Source organism: Lissotriton helveticus, chromosome 9 (genome assembly GCF_964261635.1).
Source record: "Lissotriton helveticus chromosome 9, aLisHel1.1, whole genome shotgun sequence".
Taxonomy (NCBI): domain Eukaryota; kingdom Metazoa; phylum Chordata; class Amphibia; order Caudata; family Salamandridae; genus Lissotriton; species Lissotriton helveticus.
This window is the reverse complement of record NC_136070.1, coordinates 76,441,270-76,458,821: the sequence shown is the minus strand read 5'-3', so window position 1 is coordinate 76,458,821 and position 17,552 is coordinate 76,441,270. Positions and strand designations below refer to the sequence as shown.

General features: G+C 44.2%; 1 protein-coding gene across 2 annotated transcripts in view; it reads left to right on the top strand.

Moving 5' to 3' along the window:
- Positions 1-17,552, top strand: part of RAB15 (RAB15, member RAS oncogene family) — a 327,048-nt gene that overhangs the window by 279,045 nt on the left and 30,451 nt on the right. For both annotated transcript variants that reach the window (XM_078659518.1, XM_078659517.1), the window contains exon 2: positions 9,785-9,845. In XM_078659518.1, coding sequence (XP_078515644.1) covers positions 9,785-9,845 — 61 coding nt within the window. The remainder of the gene's footprint in view (positions 1-9,784; positions 9,846-17,552) is intronic.

The window sequence follows — 17,552 nt, the reverse complement described above, 5'->3', positions numbered from 1 at the left end:
CTTCTCTCCTCTGGAATTGCTCCCTTTCGGTTGTGCTGGAAGTGCCCAGAAAGGGTGGTCTTTCCTTGGGTCTGGCTGTTGGACAGTATTTTCAGCTGGTGCCTGTGTCCATGGGGTGCTCCGTCGACTGTGGCAGACGCGGGCGGTGTTGCCTCCTCATGGAGTCTTTCTTTTGTCTGTTACTTCTTCTGGGGTCTTGGCTGGTCTGGGGATGTAACCAGCGACTCCATGTGTACCTTTTTTGGGCATGACCGGGTGTTGGTTCTTGTGGACCTTTGTTCTGCCTATGGTCTGGTTAGTTGACTGTCACGCCTTCCTCAGGTTCTTTTGGTGTTTTGTTAGACCCTGTGTCTGACTGGGCTTTCCGCAGGTGATGCAGGAGCTCTGGCATTGGGGTCTGCTGGCCTGGCGCTGTAGGCTTTGGACTTGGCATTGGGTTGTTGTGTTGTTCTTCTTGGCCAGTGGCTCTTAGGCTAGCCCTTTGGTTGTTGTGGGTGGATGCTTCTGCTCAGTTCAGTCTGGCTTTTGGCTGGGCGGTCACCCCACGCAGAGAGTTTGGGGTGGGAGAGCTGTCAGTTTGTTTGGGTCGTCTCCTACTCATTGCTTCATTGCTCCTCCTCGTCCCAGTAACCACACCCCTCCCTCTATTCCCTTTTGGATTATCCCTGCTGCTAAGAAGGTCAGGTGGTGACTTGGATCTGTGCCCCATCTGGTCCTTGGCACTGGGAGACCCCTGAAGGGTTAGACCACGAGGGGGTGCGGAGTTGCCTCCTTTACTAAGCACGAGAATGGCATTCAGAATAAAGATGGCGCCTCTTCCCATCGTCCTCTGAGACTGAGAGCTACTGTTCTCTCAATGTCTGTGTTTTGTTTTGTTTTGTTGCTTGAGGCTTCCGGGTGCTGCTCCAACCCGAGCAGGTTCTGGAGAACACGCCAGTCCAACCTCATCCAGAGATTCGGGGTGTTTGAAATAATTTTTAAACAGAGGAGTCTGACCGCTGGTTTGGGGCTGTGGGGAAATCCCAAACCCGTATTTTAGGGAGAGCTATGATTTTGTGCTGAAATGCCTACTTTAAATTCAGGAGACTAGTGTAATAGGTCCAATGGGCTACAGGTGTACTTTAAAGATGTATGCTTTATTGAGGGTATCAAGCATAAGTATACAGGAAAGTTAGCCCAAAGGGAGAGCCCCACCAGGAGCAGCCTCCTTGCCGCTCAACCCATCCTCTCAACTGCCACTACAACTAGTCAGTGCTTAATTTGTGAAAGTAAGTGCCAACCTCTTTTCCGGAAACCACTGCAGCTTTCACCACACAGTGCCCCCTGCCACGCTGCCAATGATAGTAACAACACAACTACTGACCCTCACACTCCTACAAGTGTGACAATTCAGACTATTCCAAGCCTCCAATTCTATAAGAACGGTCTGGGCGGAAGATAATAGTCGTTTTTAATGTATATTGAATTAGTAATTGACTGTTGTGGTCATATCTAATTAGCCAGGTAGCCCACCTTGCGGCAGACTATCACAAGCAGTGTTGACAATTAAGTGCCAGGGCCGAGTACCGGAAACCCTAGGCACAAATTAAACACTGGAATCCTGTCTTTCCCAGCTGAGTACATTGAGTGGTCCTGGGCACCTTTAGTTTCATGTGTTTCGAGTTCTATGTCCTATAAAATCTGTAGCACGTAAAAGCGATTTAAATGCCACTATAGCATGCTAAATGAACACGGGCATTTAAAGCAGGTTGCAAAGAGGCTGAAATATCTCTAGATGTTTAAATCAAAATTGAAAACTATTTCTTCACTGAACAAATTGGGCGCCTCTGCGTGATTTAATTCATGATGTACCGTGCTTCTAATTTAATTTTTCTGCGAGGGAAATGAATCTGGCAGACACCATTAAAATGATCACATTCCTGCCCGTGATTACAGATTTCATGCCTTGGTTTAAGCAATTCCAAAGTCATTTAAATATGTTATCCATCTCAAACCAGATGCAAATGAGAACATGCTTTACATTTAGGATATATTTATTTCTGTGGGACTTTTATAGAGTGTCTGCGTGCTGCCTTCCTAGTGGTTTGGGACGCTCTGAAGCGCTATAAACTTACAGGAATACAACAAAAACAGTAAGGGAATTCAAAGAATGAAGGCATATGCTCTGTGTGTCATAGGGTAGGAGCATTGTTTCTTCTTTGCCTGAACCTTGTGTGTACTTATGCATGTCATGTGACCTCAGTGGGTGTCCATCCCCGGTCCAGCAGGGTTCGATCCATGCAATATTTCCAGGATAGCAACAATGAATGCATTTACATGCAGTGTATCTAAGTGGGACTCATTTACATAGCCAGTCAGGGGTCAACTTGAAAAAGGGGCCTGGCCCAGCTCTCCTGGACCAGTATTGGACACCCCCTGGTTTAGCCTCATTAGCGACTCGCAACAATAAATCTATTAAACTTGTCCGCATACATTTTGACTCTTCCCTGTGCTGCCAGGGAGTACATAGAGGGACATCGACTATCGCCAGTGCTTTAAATGGGCCAGTACTGGCAGGTACTGAGTACTGCACTACTTTATTTTGAGAGGGAGAGTACCTGCACTTCTCTGCAGATGTACAATACTTTTCATTGGAGAGTACTGACACTTCACAGAAGCAAGAGGTACTCTCATATAGGGTACCTGCACTTCTATTTTTCCATTTCAAACACTAACCATCACCCTTTTTGTTTTGTTCCTTCATCACCTCGGTATTTCATATCATCCCAGCATGTGGCGTCAATTACCGCCTTTATGTAAGTGATATCCTATGAGATACTGTGATAGTAACACCCATAGGTCTCGCCATGGCCGTCTTTGACACTGTTTGCGCCCCAAGCGACAATCATTTTTGACACACCTCATGACCTCCTCCTCGGGCTCCCTCACTACCACTGGACAAAAGTGCCCCTCATCTCTCCATAGCCCCTCTCTCACATACATTTAATTTGGCAAAAGCTGACTTTATTAATAGCAATGTATATCTACCCACACACACCCTTTTCAGCAAAATTAGGAATAGATACTGAAAGACTGGGGTAGAAAAACATAACATCCTAAACTATTTTATGCCGTTTGTATGCAGCTCTTTGATGATAGTTAGTAACTGTCGCTGTTCTATATTAGCAGTGGCGGCTTCTGGCATTCGTTAGTGGTGGAGCGGGGGAGGGAATACAAACAAAATGGAACATAATTAAAATAAATAAAATTGCACATACCTGACGCTTCAACGGGTGCCGCCTCGCTCCTATCTGCCTATCGTCGACTCCAGCTGCACACTGCGCAAGCTCCCAGATGCCAATCCCAGCGCTTCTCTCATGCTGGTGATATTATTCCGAGGGACCTGTAACAAGAGAGCAGGCCTTTAATGGCCGGTATCGCCCTGCTATGGTGGGCTCTAAAGCTATTAGAACATTTGCCCCATGAGAGCATAATGTTATCATTAGAAAAACAAATCTAAAGAGAAAATCAAAATGTTTCACTCCAACATTTCTTGAAAAACAAGCATCATTTGTCTTTACTGAAAATATCGTAAATAATGGTCCGTCGTCTGGAAGAAATAGGCATCCCGGCCCATGCCTTAATATGGCTTGCCTCATTCTTGGAGAAGTGGGGCTTTCAAGTTAGTGAGGGGCCTTTTCTTTCAGCAAGTCATCAGCTGAAGTGTGGGGTACCACAGAGTTCTTCCCTGAGCCCCACACTTTTTAATGTTTATGTCCGCCATTAGCCCCTTGGCCGCGGCGGTAATTCCGCCGCGGTGCTGGGGGGGCCGCGCGACGCTGTCCTGCTTGTGACGGAACCACTCCGTCACGAGCCACGGTGGCGCTGTGCTTGTGACGGAATGGTTCCGTCACGGCCCCGCCCGCTCAATAGAATGCGCCACGCAGGTGCAAAATTGATGCCGCGCAGGCGCGGCGGCCGGGCCGTGACGGAACCATTCCGTCACCAGCACAGCACCACCGTGGCTCGTGACGGAATGGTCCGTCACGAGCATGCAAGGGGTTAATCTTACATGGACGATACCCAATTGATTGTCTCCCTATCGCCTGATACAGGTTCCATATCTATGAATCTTAACAGCTGCTTAGAGAAGGTTTCCAATTGGATGGCAGCCAGCTCCTGAAAACTGAATGGGGAGAAAACAGAGGTTATGGTGTTCGGCAATAACCCCACACTCTGGGAAAAGATCAACTGGCCACCCTCCTTAGGAGAGCCTCATCCCCCAAGCCAGAAGTCAGGGACCTAGGGATCACTTTAGACAAGAACTCTCCATTGCATCTGAAGTAAAAAAAAAAGGGGCGGGCAGTTGCTTTGGCCTTTGGGAGTCTTGAGGAAGACTCTGAAATGGGTCTTGATGGAGCCAAGAAAAACGGTGATCCAGGGACTAATCCTTTCTCGCTTCGACTACAGCAACCCACTGTACCTGGCAGTCCTCTGTCAGCCATTAGAAATCTCCAATCATCCAGAAAACCGGGCTTGCATACTGCTAGGAATTCCCAAAACACACTCGGCACACAAAGCACTTAAAACCCTCCATTTGCTGCCCATAAGTTGCAGAATACAGCTCAAGGCACTCTGCACCACCAACCAGGCTAAATACATGTTCTCCATCAGCTGATCACCTGATACCACACCAACAGGGCTCTTAGGTCCAACAATCTTGACCTTCTTGTCATTCCCAGAGTCAAAAAGCCAGAAGTAGAGGTCGCTCTTTTACATTTCTTGCACTGGAGCTCTGGAACTCTTTGCCTTTTAGTCTGAGAATGGAAGAAAAATTTATGAGTTTTTAAAAGAAACAAAGAACTTACCACTTCCCTTGATTTCCTCATTCTATTTCACTCTTGCTATATTTGTTAGCTCTTATAAAACTGGTGAATAGAATGGTAAGTACCATGTTACGTGCGGACCACTGCTAAAAAAAAGTCAGCGGTAAGTTCCACCTTCCAAGGCCCGCATTCCATGCAGGACGCGCAACCTGGAACTTACCGCTGAGACACTGCGGTGCATTTGAAGTCCATCACGTGAGCAGGAGTACTCCGCGCGTCCCTGGAAGTGTACCTGACTGGATCTGGGCGTGCTACACAGGGGACCTTCCAAGCACATGAACACAGTAGGTAGTGTAACATTGTGTTTAATTCAGTATCACTTAGGGGAGGGCTGCACCCACTCTGCTAATGAGTAAGTCCTGTTTTTCACACTGCAACAATATCCACTGATGTGTTACAATCCCAGCAAGCACAGACTCTTGGCTCAGCAAGCCCCCAGCAAGGAAGGAGTTTTACCATTGGATGAGTCAGCTGGCTGGTGCCTAAGCTCGAGGAATTCTGGCAGACTTAATTGAGCAGCTGGTTGAATTATAGCAAACAGTAGCAATCATGCATATTAATTGGGATCGGAAAAGGCTGCAATCTGTGTACTGCTGTTTGGGAAATTTCACATTATGTGTTGCCTCCAGTAGATTGATGACTTTGGTCTCTGAGGCTCTCCGGTACTTTTTAATAATAATAAAAAAAAATGCAAACAAACTATTTGCTTATCTTGCTTTTTTGGACGTCTAGAGCACAGGAATATTCTGGCTGGGTCTTGCAAATGGCGCAGTGGGGCATTCCAAGAGCAAACCACCCCCTTCTGTTCAGAAGTGGAGAAGTGTGGCTCACTGGTTAGAAGCGGCAGACCCTGAAGTAGAGATCGGCCTGGGACCAGGGTTCAATTCCCGACGCGGCAGGGTCTTGGGTCAATGTCCGCGGACTCGATAATTCTCTCCGAGGTGCCTACGCTAACCATGGGTCCCACTCTGCAACTCTGGGCAATAGCTTGCTTAATCTCCACATCGGCCCCATCAACGCCGGGGATGCCTGGTTTCACCATGGGGGTGCCCAGAAGGGACCATCTCACAGGGAAAGCCAGGACGGGTTCCCCAGCGGTATACAGCGCCAGGACACTCCGAGATGGAGTAACAGTGCGCTTTACAAGTATACTTACCTTACCTTCTGCAACTCGCCTCCCTGAAATTCAAATCACAAATAGGACATGAGGAAATCTATGAACTGGACATTTTTTCCCAATAATTTCTATAGATTCCTGCATTTTTCGCGATTCAAACAACCAAGCCTTGGGAAATTACTGTTCTTTTGTTCAACTCCTACATTATCAACATTCCCCAGGGCTAGTACATACACGCGCATTTTCATTGTTAAAAACAACAAAACACAGAGCCCAGGGCCGAAAATTCTATCCAGTGAAATAACATTTGGACAACTGCCTTTTACACAGACCACGGCTTCCACTTAAACCTTATTGGAGCATATAATGCTAAATTTCTATGCTTCGAACACACAGTTTTATACACGTTTTTTCAGTGCATAAGAACACGTGATCGAAACTATTGGCTTTGAGTGAAACCTGCCTAACGCATAGATTGTCTTGTGAAAAAGAATGGGAGATGCCTTCGAAAGTAGTTGGTAAAGTGAAAACCAATGCTAAATTCATTAGCTTCCTTGGTTTTATTCTTTGTTGTGCCACATTTTAAAACGCAGCTTCTCTTACTACAACATGCAGGTAAATGTACGACAGCAAACAAAATGGCTTCCACAATTCAAAAGTGAATGAAACTGAACAGCCATGTTCAATCAATCAATCAATCAAGCATTTGTAGAGCGCACTATTTACCCGTGATGGTCTCAAGGCGCTATGGGGTGCGGAATGCTGCTACTGTTCAAAAAGCCTGGTCTAGATGAGTCTTCTGAAGGTCAGTAGGTCTTGGGTCTGCCGTAGGCAGATAGAGGGAGGGTGTTCCATGTCTTGGCGGCGAGGTGGGAGAATGATCTGCCGCCGGCGGTCACTCTTCGGATGCGGTTATTGTGCTCATTCAATTATTATCAAAATGAACTCTAATTTCAAAATGAAAATATATCAGTACATGATAAGGTACACTCAGGCAATAGCATGTTCAAAGTGAAGTAGCACTACAGTAAAATAGAGTAAATCAACTACAATGTCTAAAGCGGTTTATCTTTTTCCTCTTTTTTTCTCCATGTGAAAGATATTTTTGTGTGTAGTATTGTGTTGTATTGTAATTGCATTTATATAGCACTTACTACCCCTGACAAGGTGCAACGTGCTTTTTCAGTGAGTAGCACGCTATTCCAAAAACAAAAAAAGGATTCATGTTGAATTAGTCTAGGGGAATATGAAATTAATTTGAGCGGGGGACATTTGAGTCTGTTAGTTGGACTGAAAAGGATAGTGGAGGGATAAGCCCTACATTACACCGTTTGAAAATATGGGATAACCGGGAAACTTTACCACCCCACGTTCCTATCCAACTTGGATATGTAGACCAACATTTCACAGGATGTATGAGCGAAGAGGGTGTGAATAGTATGATTGTTTGTGAAGTTGCAGCTTTGTTGTGTTAAAACCCTGGTCTTAAGTTGGCGAAATGAGGAGAAATGCATTATTTCTCCTCGTTTTTGCTTTTTCCATATTTGCTGCCTTGTGCAGCACACATGGAAAAAGCAAATTCCATATATTGTTTTTGTACAGGAAGGTGTCCGTTCCTGTACATAAACAATCCTTTAAACAAAATGCAACTTTGTGACTTTCATGTGTGCTGCATGAAGCAGCACACATGACAGTGACAGAATGGCATGTTAGGATTGTTTATGTGCAGGAAGGGACACCTTCCTACACATAAACAATCCTCTCCTGCACGCAGACACCCTTGCACTAAGGTGCAAGGGTGGCTGTGTTGGCGCTACACTGCTAAGTGTAGCGCCATTACAGGGGGAAACACAAGACTGCACCATATCGTTGTAAATATGGTGCAGCCTTGCATTTCAAATGTGGCGGAGAGAGGCGTTAAGTCAGAGAAAGGTTAACGCCTCTCTCCGCCACTTCCTCGTACATATCCCCCTCAGCGCCTTTCTGCCCTACCAATTAAGCTTTGTGAATTGGTCCTTCCCGTCCAATATCGGTCTGGCCTGAGTCTTGTACCCGATCCGCCCTCATGCCATTTGGAATATCAGTCCGGCCACTGGATGTACGTAGTGGTAGAGACCCATAATTTAATAAACAAACAATAATGGTCCTCTGTCTGTTTAGTGCATTGCTGTAATAAAATACCATGATGGGCAGCAAGTTGGTATTGGTAGTCACTTACACTAGACTGCTTACAATGTCTCTGCAGCCCAAAGCTGGAGATTGTTTTACTTCCTCAACACAAATTCCAAGTGCTTTTGATATGTCTGCACCAGGACGATCCCTCGTGTTCAAGGGAGTATGGCACCCATGAATATTTACCACCCATTAATGCAGGGTGTAATGTTACTGCTGGTTAATAATAACCTGGTGGTGATTCCCTCGTGTCCGAGGCAATATAACACCATGGGTCTCAATGAAGAATATTTACCACCCACAGTGTGGGTGGTAAGTTCCTGCCGGGCTGGGATTCCCTGGTTGTAATACCTCTTTAGGGAGTGCTTCAATGTAGAAAAGCCCTCTATGACCAGGCAAACAAAACAGCAGACCATCTTTTTACCAGGGCCGGACTGAGAACCAAAACCGGCCCTGGCATAGTGCTTGGCCCCCCCACGGGGGGGTTGGGGGTACTGCCGAGCTCTTTGCCGGGGCTGGTTTTCGGCTGATTTTGTTACAGGGCTGCAAAAACGCCCTGTAACAAAAATGGCCCCCAGGGGCCCAAAACCGGCCCCAACCCGTGCGGCGCACCGGGGGATTGCCCGGTGCCCGCTACGGCCAGTCCGGGCCTGCTTTTTACTGCCCAACTCCAATATCTTCCCACGGTTCCTGTTCCCTACCAGGTGTTTTTTTCAAGCGGTCCTGCCTCTCACATTCAGTTTCCTTTAAGCGGTCCTGTTTTTTTCAAGGTTCCTGTCCCAGCCATGCGTCTTTTTAAACAATGGTATGTTTTAAACCCATTTGGCAGTTCAGTAAAGGGTAAATTGCAAAATTAGTTTAGAAATCTATATCCAATCACAATTTAAAAGGGGTATGCTTAGGATGTCCCTACCAAATTGTGATTCAGTATGCAATGCACCAATGGTTTATGGTTTGCTTTTGCATTTTCTGTTGCAAACCGAACTTATTAATTTCTCAAAGGTGATGGTATACCCTTACTCTTTGTGAAAGTTGGTAAAAGTTTGTTTGCAATTTGGCAGAGGATAAGGAGATATCTACTAACTTGAAAATAAACGTTTTTGTAACCGCAGCTTCATTCCTTTAAGGAAAATGGGCTGCATTTAAAATAAATACATACTTTACAAAGGCATTCACAGACATTGTGGTCTCCTGACCCTAGCAGGCCACCATCCTTGTGATGACCTCCAATCAAGTGACAGACAATTTACAACCTATCTTTTGCATATTAATGAGGTAGGTAGAATTGCAATTCACTCCAAACCCTTTTTTTGTGATCGAACCTGTAACTACACAAATCAGTTTGCAGAATCTAATTTTTTTCAAAAACATTCTTTGCGCAATTTGTAACTGCTTTTTGAAAATTAAATGTTAACACATCTGGCCACCAAGTGACTTAGAGATGCCTGTATGCGAATGCAAAGTGTGTGGATACCCTGAAAGTCAACTGACATGAATTAGGCCCCCTAGACCCTGATATAACTAACTGCTGCTCATTCAAGGAACGATCATTGATTAAGTACAAGTGCTGCATTGTATGACCTGTGCATTGTGTATTTATTTGTTAATGTGTGTTTTCTTTAATTTACAGGTGTAGACTTTAAAATGAAGACTATAGACGTGGATGGTATCAAAGTCCGGATACAGATTTGGTGAGTGACCACTAATCTCGTCCTGGTTTGCATGCACTGGGGCACTGTTTGGCTCAGCTACTGAACCTGCACCTTTATTTCATAATGTGATCTGTGACTTTGTTGTGTGCTTCTGATGGTTTTATGTGTAAACCTTCCCAAATCAATCAATCAATCCGAGAATTTGTGGAGCACACTACTTACCCGTGAGGGTCTCAAGGCGCTGTGGGGGGGCGGTAGGGGGTTTGGGGTGCTGCTACTGCTCAAATAGCCAGGTCTTGAGTAACTTCCTGAAGGTTAGTAGGTCTTGGGTCTGCCAACTGTGCATTCCCGGCAAGGCATTCTAGGTATGGCCAATGGGGATTTCAAGAGAGGCCCTAAACACCAGAAAAGCCTGCAGGGCTGGAGCTGAGCCAGTCATATGTGCAATCCCTGGACCCTTTTTTCTGGAATACTCAGCCTTCGTGGACCTTACCCCAAATTCTAGCCCTAGTTTAACCTTTACTAATGCAAGCCTAACTCCCAGACTCAAACATAATATAACCCTAAATAATAACCTTACCCTAGTCCTTTCCTTTATCCTACTATAACCCTAATCCTGCCACTATCCCTTACCATGGTCTATTGTATACAGTTACAATACTGTCAGCATGCTTTTGGTCAAGCCGTTGCTCACGATTGGTCGGCTTGTCTATCGCATTTGCTTTTATTCGATAGCTTTTCTTCCTCTTACTGGTTGTTCCTTCCCTGCCGCTTAGCTTCTTTACCATGTTTGGGATTTGGATGACTTGTATCCTTCCACTGCTGACATCAGGGATCTACTTTCTTCCTACCAAGACTCCATGGGAGTCTGTGTTTTTCTGTTCTCTCCAGATTGCCTTCCCAGTGTGACACCCAGTGGCGTAGCGCACAATGATGGAGCCCCTGAGTCTCCCGTATCTCACAGATATTCATTAGCTCTGGGCTGAATTAGCCCCCCCTTAGTCTTTGGAGGGGCGGCGCAAAGGCTTGCAACCCCACCCCACACCACCCCCTGTGCCGCAGGGGCTGCTTGGGCATGTGTTAAGCACCTGATGATACACGCATGCTGGACTTCTGGTTGCACGTTTACTGACACATGACTGTATCACAACACACTCTACTCTGTCACAACACACTCAGCAGTGCAAGAGGAGACCGACCCGGAGAAAGGAGAAAGGTACTGTTAAGAGCATACCAGTGAAGATGGGACGAAACGGTGGCATAGCTAGACCTTTGGCTGTCCATGGCGGTCCCTCCGTGTGCCACCTTGCGGCGGCCTCATTGAAGAGCAGGGGGCGGGGAAGATGCTGGCGAGATTCCTCTGGTTGCCACCCCACGACGGCCGCATTGGAGATCAGGGGGTTCTGGCAATTGCCGCCCAAGACGGCAGGTAAGAGCGGGAAGGGCAGCAGACCGCCCCCCACATTGCTACGCCACTGGGAAGAAACATAAAGCAATATCTTTAAAAATGGAAAAATAGAGAGCTCTGAACATATGGACAGGGATACAAGCATTGGCAATAAAAAAGCTTGCCTTCCTTTCCTTTATATTCATATAAAATGTGTTGGAGTCTGCTTTTTTCAAGGGCGAACTGCTCCATAAATTGACCTGCCTCCCCTGCTGGCCAAGAACACTCACTGAAGGGTTCACATTGTTTTTTTATTAACACTACTTAAACCTTTCTAGAGCAGCCCTAAGCAGTCCCACCCACTGTGCAGCAGCTCCCATTTACCAAAATAAACAGTTTTTAGGTCTCGCCTGAGACAGCCATCCAAGACATTTTGTTAGCTTAAAGGGGACGTAGTTCCCGCCCTTTTCTTACCATTGGCTGGCTTTATTATCACTCCTATTTGCTGGCTCCCATTTTACTTGCTCTCCATGTTTTCCTCCTCACCCCTGGAACTGCTTCCTTTGTTTCTGAGTGTTCTTCTGCTGTGTGCGATTTAGTTCTTCGTCTAAGTCACGTTCCATTCTTTTGCTTTCACCCACTCCTCCCTCATTATTTACTTTTCCAAAATATAAAAACTTCACTTTGCTAGTGATCTGGTTTTCTCCATATTTTTAGAGCCTCATAAAAACCCCATTTCTAAAATCTAATGTAAATCACATGTTGCGGCATTCATTAAGGGTGCAGGTGTTCGTAGCTCATGTTCGTCTTTGTTCCGTTCTGTGCTTTTGCGTTCTTCCAATCCCCTCACTTGTTCTTTCAAGAATTAAAAAAAAATCACTTTGGCAGTAAACCACTTTCCTCCTGCCATTCTTTGTAGAGCTGCACAACAACAAACAGATTAAAAATCTACATAAGATGCATGTTGCAGCAGTCACTCAGAGTGCGAGTGTTTGTAGCTTGTCCTCGTCTTGGCCCCATTCCATGCCTTTTCTTTCAACCGCTCCCGTACTCTACAATGACAGGTCATACCATGCTATACAATGACACACCATACCATACTATACAATGACAGGACATATCATACCATACTATATTATACAATGACAATTCGTACCATGTCATATCAGGCCAGACTATTCAATGACTGGCCATACCATACCATGAAGACCATACCATACCATGCTATTCAAGGACAGGCAACTTCCTACCATACCATACTATATTATACAATGACAAGTCATACCATACCATACGAAACAATGACGGGTCATACCGTACTTACAGTGCACAACTTTTATAGACCTATGAAATACAGATATCGCGTTTGAGAACGTGTTTGTCCTTCTTGTCACTGCAAAATGGACCTCCTCGAAAATAAACTTCCTGTTTGAAGTATCCACTGCTCTTCTAGCTTAAACCTCTCTGAAAGACACTTAGCAGATAAACCTTGCCTTTGATGAAGAATGTGTTTCTTGATTAACAATAAAGTATAAGGCCAATCTAAAGATAGGCCAGAACCCTTTTTTGAATATTGGAATGGTGAGTCGGGGGCATTAGGCAAAAACAATTACTCACAGGAGTAATCTAAAAGACAGTTCAAGAACAATCCCTGATTCCTGTAAATGGACAAAAGCATACATCCAAGAAAAGAAGAATTATTAGATTTCATTGGTGTCTAACCACTGCACTGTGTATCTGCAATTAATGAATAAGAAAAATGGAGGGTGCGCTGCACCGCAGCCGTCAGTGCCCGCGCTGGGTGGCGTCTGGGAGTACAAGAATTGTTCTGAATTATGTATTGTATATGAATAAGACCACAGTGATCACCTGTTTATTTATTGTATTGATTGCCCCAGGTTCCTAATTGTTTACAGTGCATCCCATGTTTCAGTGTACATTGTTTACAAATATGACATGCCTGTTCTAAGCCTCTATAGTCTGAGGCAACCAACATCTCCTTCGACTCTTCTCTGGACATTCTCTCCACTGGTGCTTCTAAATATATATATATATATATATATATATATATATATATATATATATATATATATTCACTGAAAAAACCATAGGTTTAACACCAGTTATAGTTAGCTGGGAATTTTACTGACATAAAACCATTGAAATTCCCACGTTATAGTTAGTTGGACTCACTATAACTTGCGCGTGCAATGCACTGCTGATGACGTCACATATTACATCACTCATGACATGGTCAGTGACATCACTCATGACATCACTGATGACACCATCCAGTGAATGTGTCTTTCTGAAAAATAAATATGTTTTATATATGTATATGTAAAAGTTGATGGAAGAATAAATGTTTAAATAAGTGTCTAAATGGATGTTTTTAAAAAGAAAATTTGATTGGTTAACTGGCTTATTAAGTGTATCTTAGTGAATACATATATTAGTGAGCAATGTTTAAATATTTAAATATATGTATTAGTGTTTCACTTTGTGTATAAGTGGCTGCATGGGTTGGTGAGTAGCTACATGTGTATGTATATGGGTTATTAGATGTTTTTTTAGTATCAGTATGAGTGTCTGTATGGTTTGGTGGGGGTATTACATAGCACATAGATGCATGAATGACTGACTCTCTGTTTGTATGTGTTTTGAAGACAGCATATGTGCAGGACTGTATGGGTGGATGAGTGTGTATATGTGTGTGTTAGTGAGTGAATGACTGTCTCACTAGTGTCTTTATCAGTAACTACATATGTTTTAATGTAGTATATGTGAATATTGATGTATATAAGTGAGTATATGTGAGAGTAAGAGATTGTAAGAGTTCCTGTTTAAATAAGTATGTGTTTCTATAAGTGATTGTTTAAGAGAGTAAGTATGTGTAAGTTTCCTTAGAAGTAAGGTGGTAGTGTGTGTATAGCTGTATATGCAAATAAATGGATGTTCAATAGTTTATTTGCATGTGTGAGTATGTGTGTGAGTAACTTTTGGATGACTGTTGGTGTGTAACAGGATGTATAGGTGTATCACTACATATGATGAGTGAGTATATGTATGAGTGACTATATAGAACTGTTGGTGAATGAGTGGATGTGTATATAGATGGTGGAATTACTGAATTGGTTGTTGTAACTGGTATGGATATCTCACTTTTTTTGAAAATTGTATTTTCTATTTTTGAATATGTGTTTCAAGGGTTACATTACAGTGAAAGGAGGTCTGTCACTCTGTCACAAGGATAGTGTCATCAGTGATGTCATGAGTGATGTCACTGACCATGTCATGAGTGATGTAATATGTGACGTCATCAGCAGTGCATTGCACGCGCAAGTTATAGTGAGTCCAACTAACTATAACGTGGGAATTTCAATGGTTTTATGTCAGTAAAATTCCCAGCTAACTATAACTGGTGTCAAACCTATGGTTTTTTCAGTGAATTTAATAGGTTTTTTAAATGTTAATTCCTAACTATAACTGGTGTGAAACCTATGGTTTTTTCAGTGAATTTCATAGGTTTTGTAAATGCTAATTCCTAACTATATATAGGGCCTCAAACCTATGTTTTTTTCAGTGAATTTCAAAGGTTTTTTAATAGCAAAATTCTATAGCTATGAAATATAATATTTTTTATAATGAATCCTATATTGTATATTTATGTAATACTATTTTTTTATGTATATTGTTCATGGTTTTTTTTTTTTTTGCTTTGGAGCGCTCCCGGTGCGCGTACCGGTGAGCGCACCGGTAAGCACAGTGTTGCGGCGCGCCCCGGTGCGCGTACCGGTGAGTGTCCCGTTATCGCTATTGCCGCGAATGAAAACATCATCGTGACGCACGGCGTAAGCGCACCCGGAAGCGCCCGAGCGCATACGATCGCGCTGCGCTACGCGCCCCTGGTCGCGACCCGGGGCGCGTAGCGAAAGCGCGTCTGGTCATGTGACCTGAAAATAACACTTTTCATTGGTTCAGAACAGTTTTTTTTCCAAATGAGGAAAGCCCCCACCTTTTTCCCTCATTCTTACTTTGTACTTTGACTAAGGAAGACCTGTCTGTAGTAATGGCTACAGTAGCAGCAGCAGCAGGAGCACCTCAACCACCACCACCACCACCACAAGGACCACCACAGCACCACAGTGGTGGTGAAGAAGAAGAAGAGGAGGCGGAGGAGGAGGAGGAGGAGGAGGAGGAGGAGGAGGTTCCTGCCTGAAGATAATACCCCCTATAAACCTAAGGAGCACTTTGTGTGGGAGTTTTTTTAAATCCCAAGGGGAGAAAAGAAAGTAAATGCTGCAAAAGTGACATGTCTCATTTGTGGCACTGTACTTTCCAGGGGGAACCCTGCAAAAAAATATTCTTTTGGCAACCATACTATGCTTCGCCATATGCAACGCAGGCACCCAAACAACTATGCTGCGGCAGAGGTCAGAGAACTGACCAGAAACCCTCCCCAATCTTCTCCCAGCACCTCCAGAAGCAATCAACCCACTCCATCGGGTCCAGAGACTAGGGAGATGGTCCCAAACATCCAACGCCAGTTTGGAAATTTTAAAATAGTTTGTATATTTTGCGGGACTACAATTTCCTATGGAGAACAAAGTATTAAACTAATCAACCGTGCTGGAGACAACCACAACTGCAGAAAGAAACCTTAATTTTTTCCTGATTTTTTTTTTGCTCCAGTTGAGCCGTTTACAATTCACTGTTTTTTGTTTGTCCCCATAAAAATTACAAAAAAAATATAAAATTGTTCATAAAAGCCAAAAACAATAAAAAAATATAAAACAACAAAAACAATAAAAAAAAACAGTTCTTTTTAGAACTACCTCCAATTTGTAAAAAAATGCTACATTTTTTAAAAACTCTGTAATTCTTTTTTCTCCAGGGTACGCTCCCCGGTGCGCGTACTGGGCGCTCCCCCCGCGAAAATCGCAAAAAACATTTTTTGCCCCGCGGAGCCCTTTTATGGCCCCCACATCAAACCTAGCGGGTCAGGGGGGATCTACCCTGCCCCCTTTTGGTCATTTCCCCCTTTGTTTTTGCCACCTCTTGTGTCTCGATCCTACCGAGACACAAGATGGCGGCCGCTCCGGACTGTTTGGAATGTTGACAGACACCCGAGAGCCAATCAGCTTTCCGCTCGCGTACTCGCGTAGCGCGCTGGTACGCGCCCCGGTGCGCGTACCGGGCGCTTATATAGATATATATATTTTTTTTAACCTAAATTACTCAAAATCCACTGGAGCACATATCTTGAGACATAGCAAAGGCACATCGGGCTACCAGTCCCTACAATTTTGCCAAGTTTGGTGGAAATCCATTCAGCCGTTCGGGCTAAAAGTGATTCCAACCGCCCTATGGAAATTAACATGGGGAAAACATGTTTTGGGACCCCCTTTTATCTCGGCCCCCGCTTGACGAATCCCCCCCAAACTTTCAGGGAAGGAGCGAAGCAGAGCTGGCCATTTTCCTGGAGAAATTCAGCCAATTCCGTCCATCAACGCCAAAGTTATTCCCAATAGAATGTTGCGGATTTCCTATGGAAACTAGATCCTAACTATAACTACCTACTGCAAGCCTTTCTCCTGTTGGTAAGAAAAGCTGTCTCCAATTAAACAACCAATTCAAGCAATCCTTCATTTTCTATTTGCATAATTTATTTCATCACCAGCCCCTTTCCTGACCGAGAAAACAATTCTGGTAGAACATTTGCCAAACAGGCTCTATCACAGACCATGAGACTGCCTGAAGAAAGCAAGAATCCAAGGTTCTCGGTCACCTTTCTGCTGATATACCATAATAGTCTCCCTACCCTTGGACTAGGGCTGCCTCTTCTTCTGTGTCCTCTGTGTCTATGAAGGAAAACCCCATGTGCAGCCTGGGACTGCAGAAAGGAACTTTATCCTACGCCAGGCAGAGAGAGAGTGACCTTTTCTGGGTGTAGTCTGGAAATCAACCCACCATCTCCTGGTCCTTCCAAAAGCAGCTGGACTATAAGCATGCTTGATTGAACTGTCACCAGTATCCAATTTTGCAAAGGTATTTACACATTTGGCAAGTTCCTTTAATTATGTCCTCCAAAATTCCTCAAAACTTCCTCTAAATTTCCTCAAAATGATGTCCTCAAATCTTCCTCTAAACAAAGTCTGAATACCGGTGGACCCTCTTCTACCACATCACATAGCTTCGGATCAACTCTCGAAAGATTTATCGTTCGACGCTGTGACATTATAGAAGCATTAGCTTTCCCTAGTAAACACATTGGCCTCTCTTTTAAGCTTCAAAGCCACTCAATGATCACAGCAATCCCTTTAATGAAGACCTCCTATGTCATCTATACATTCGTGGCC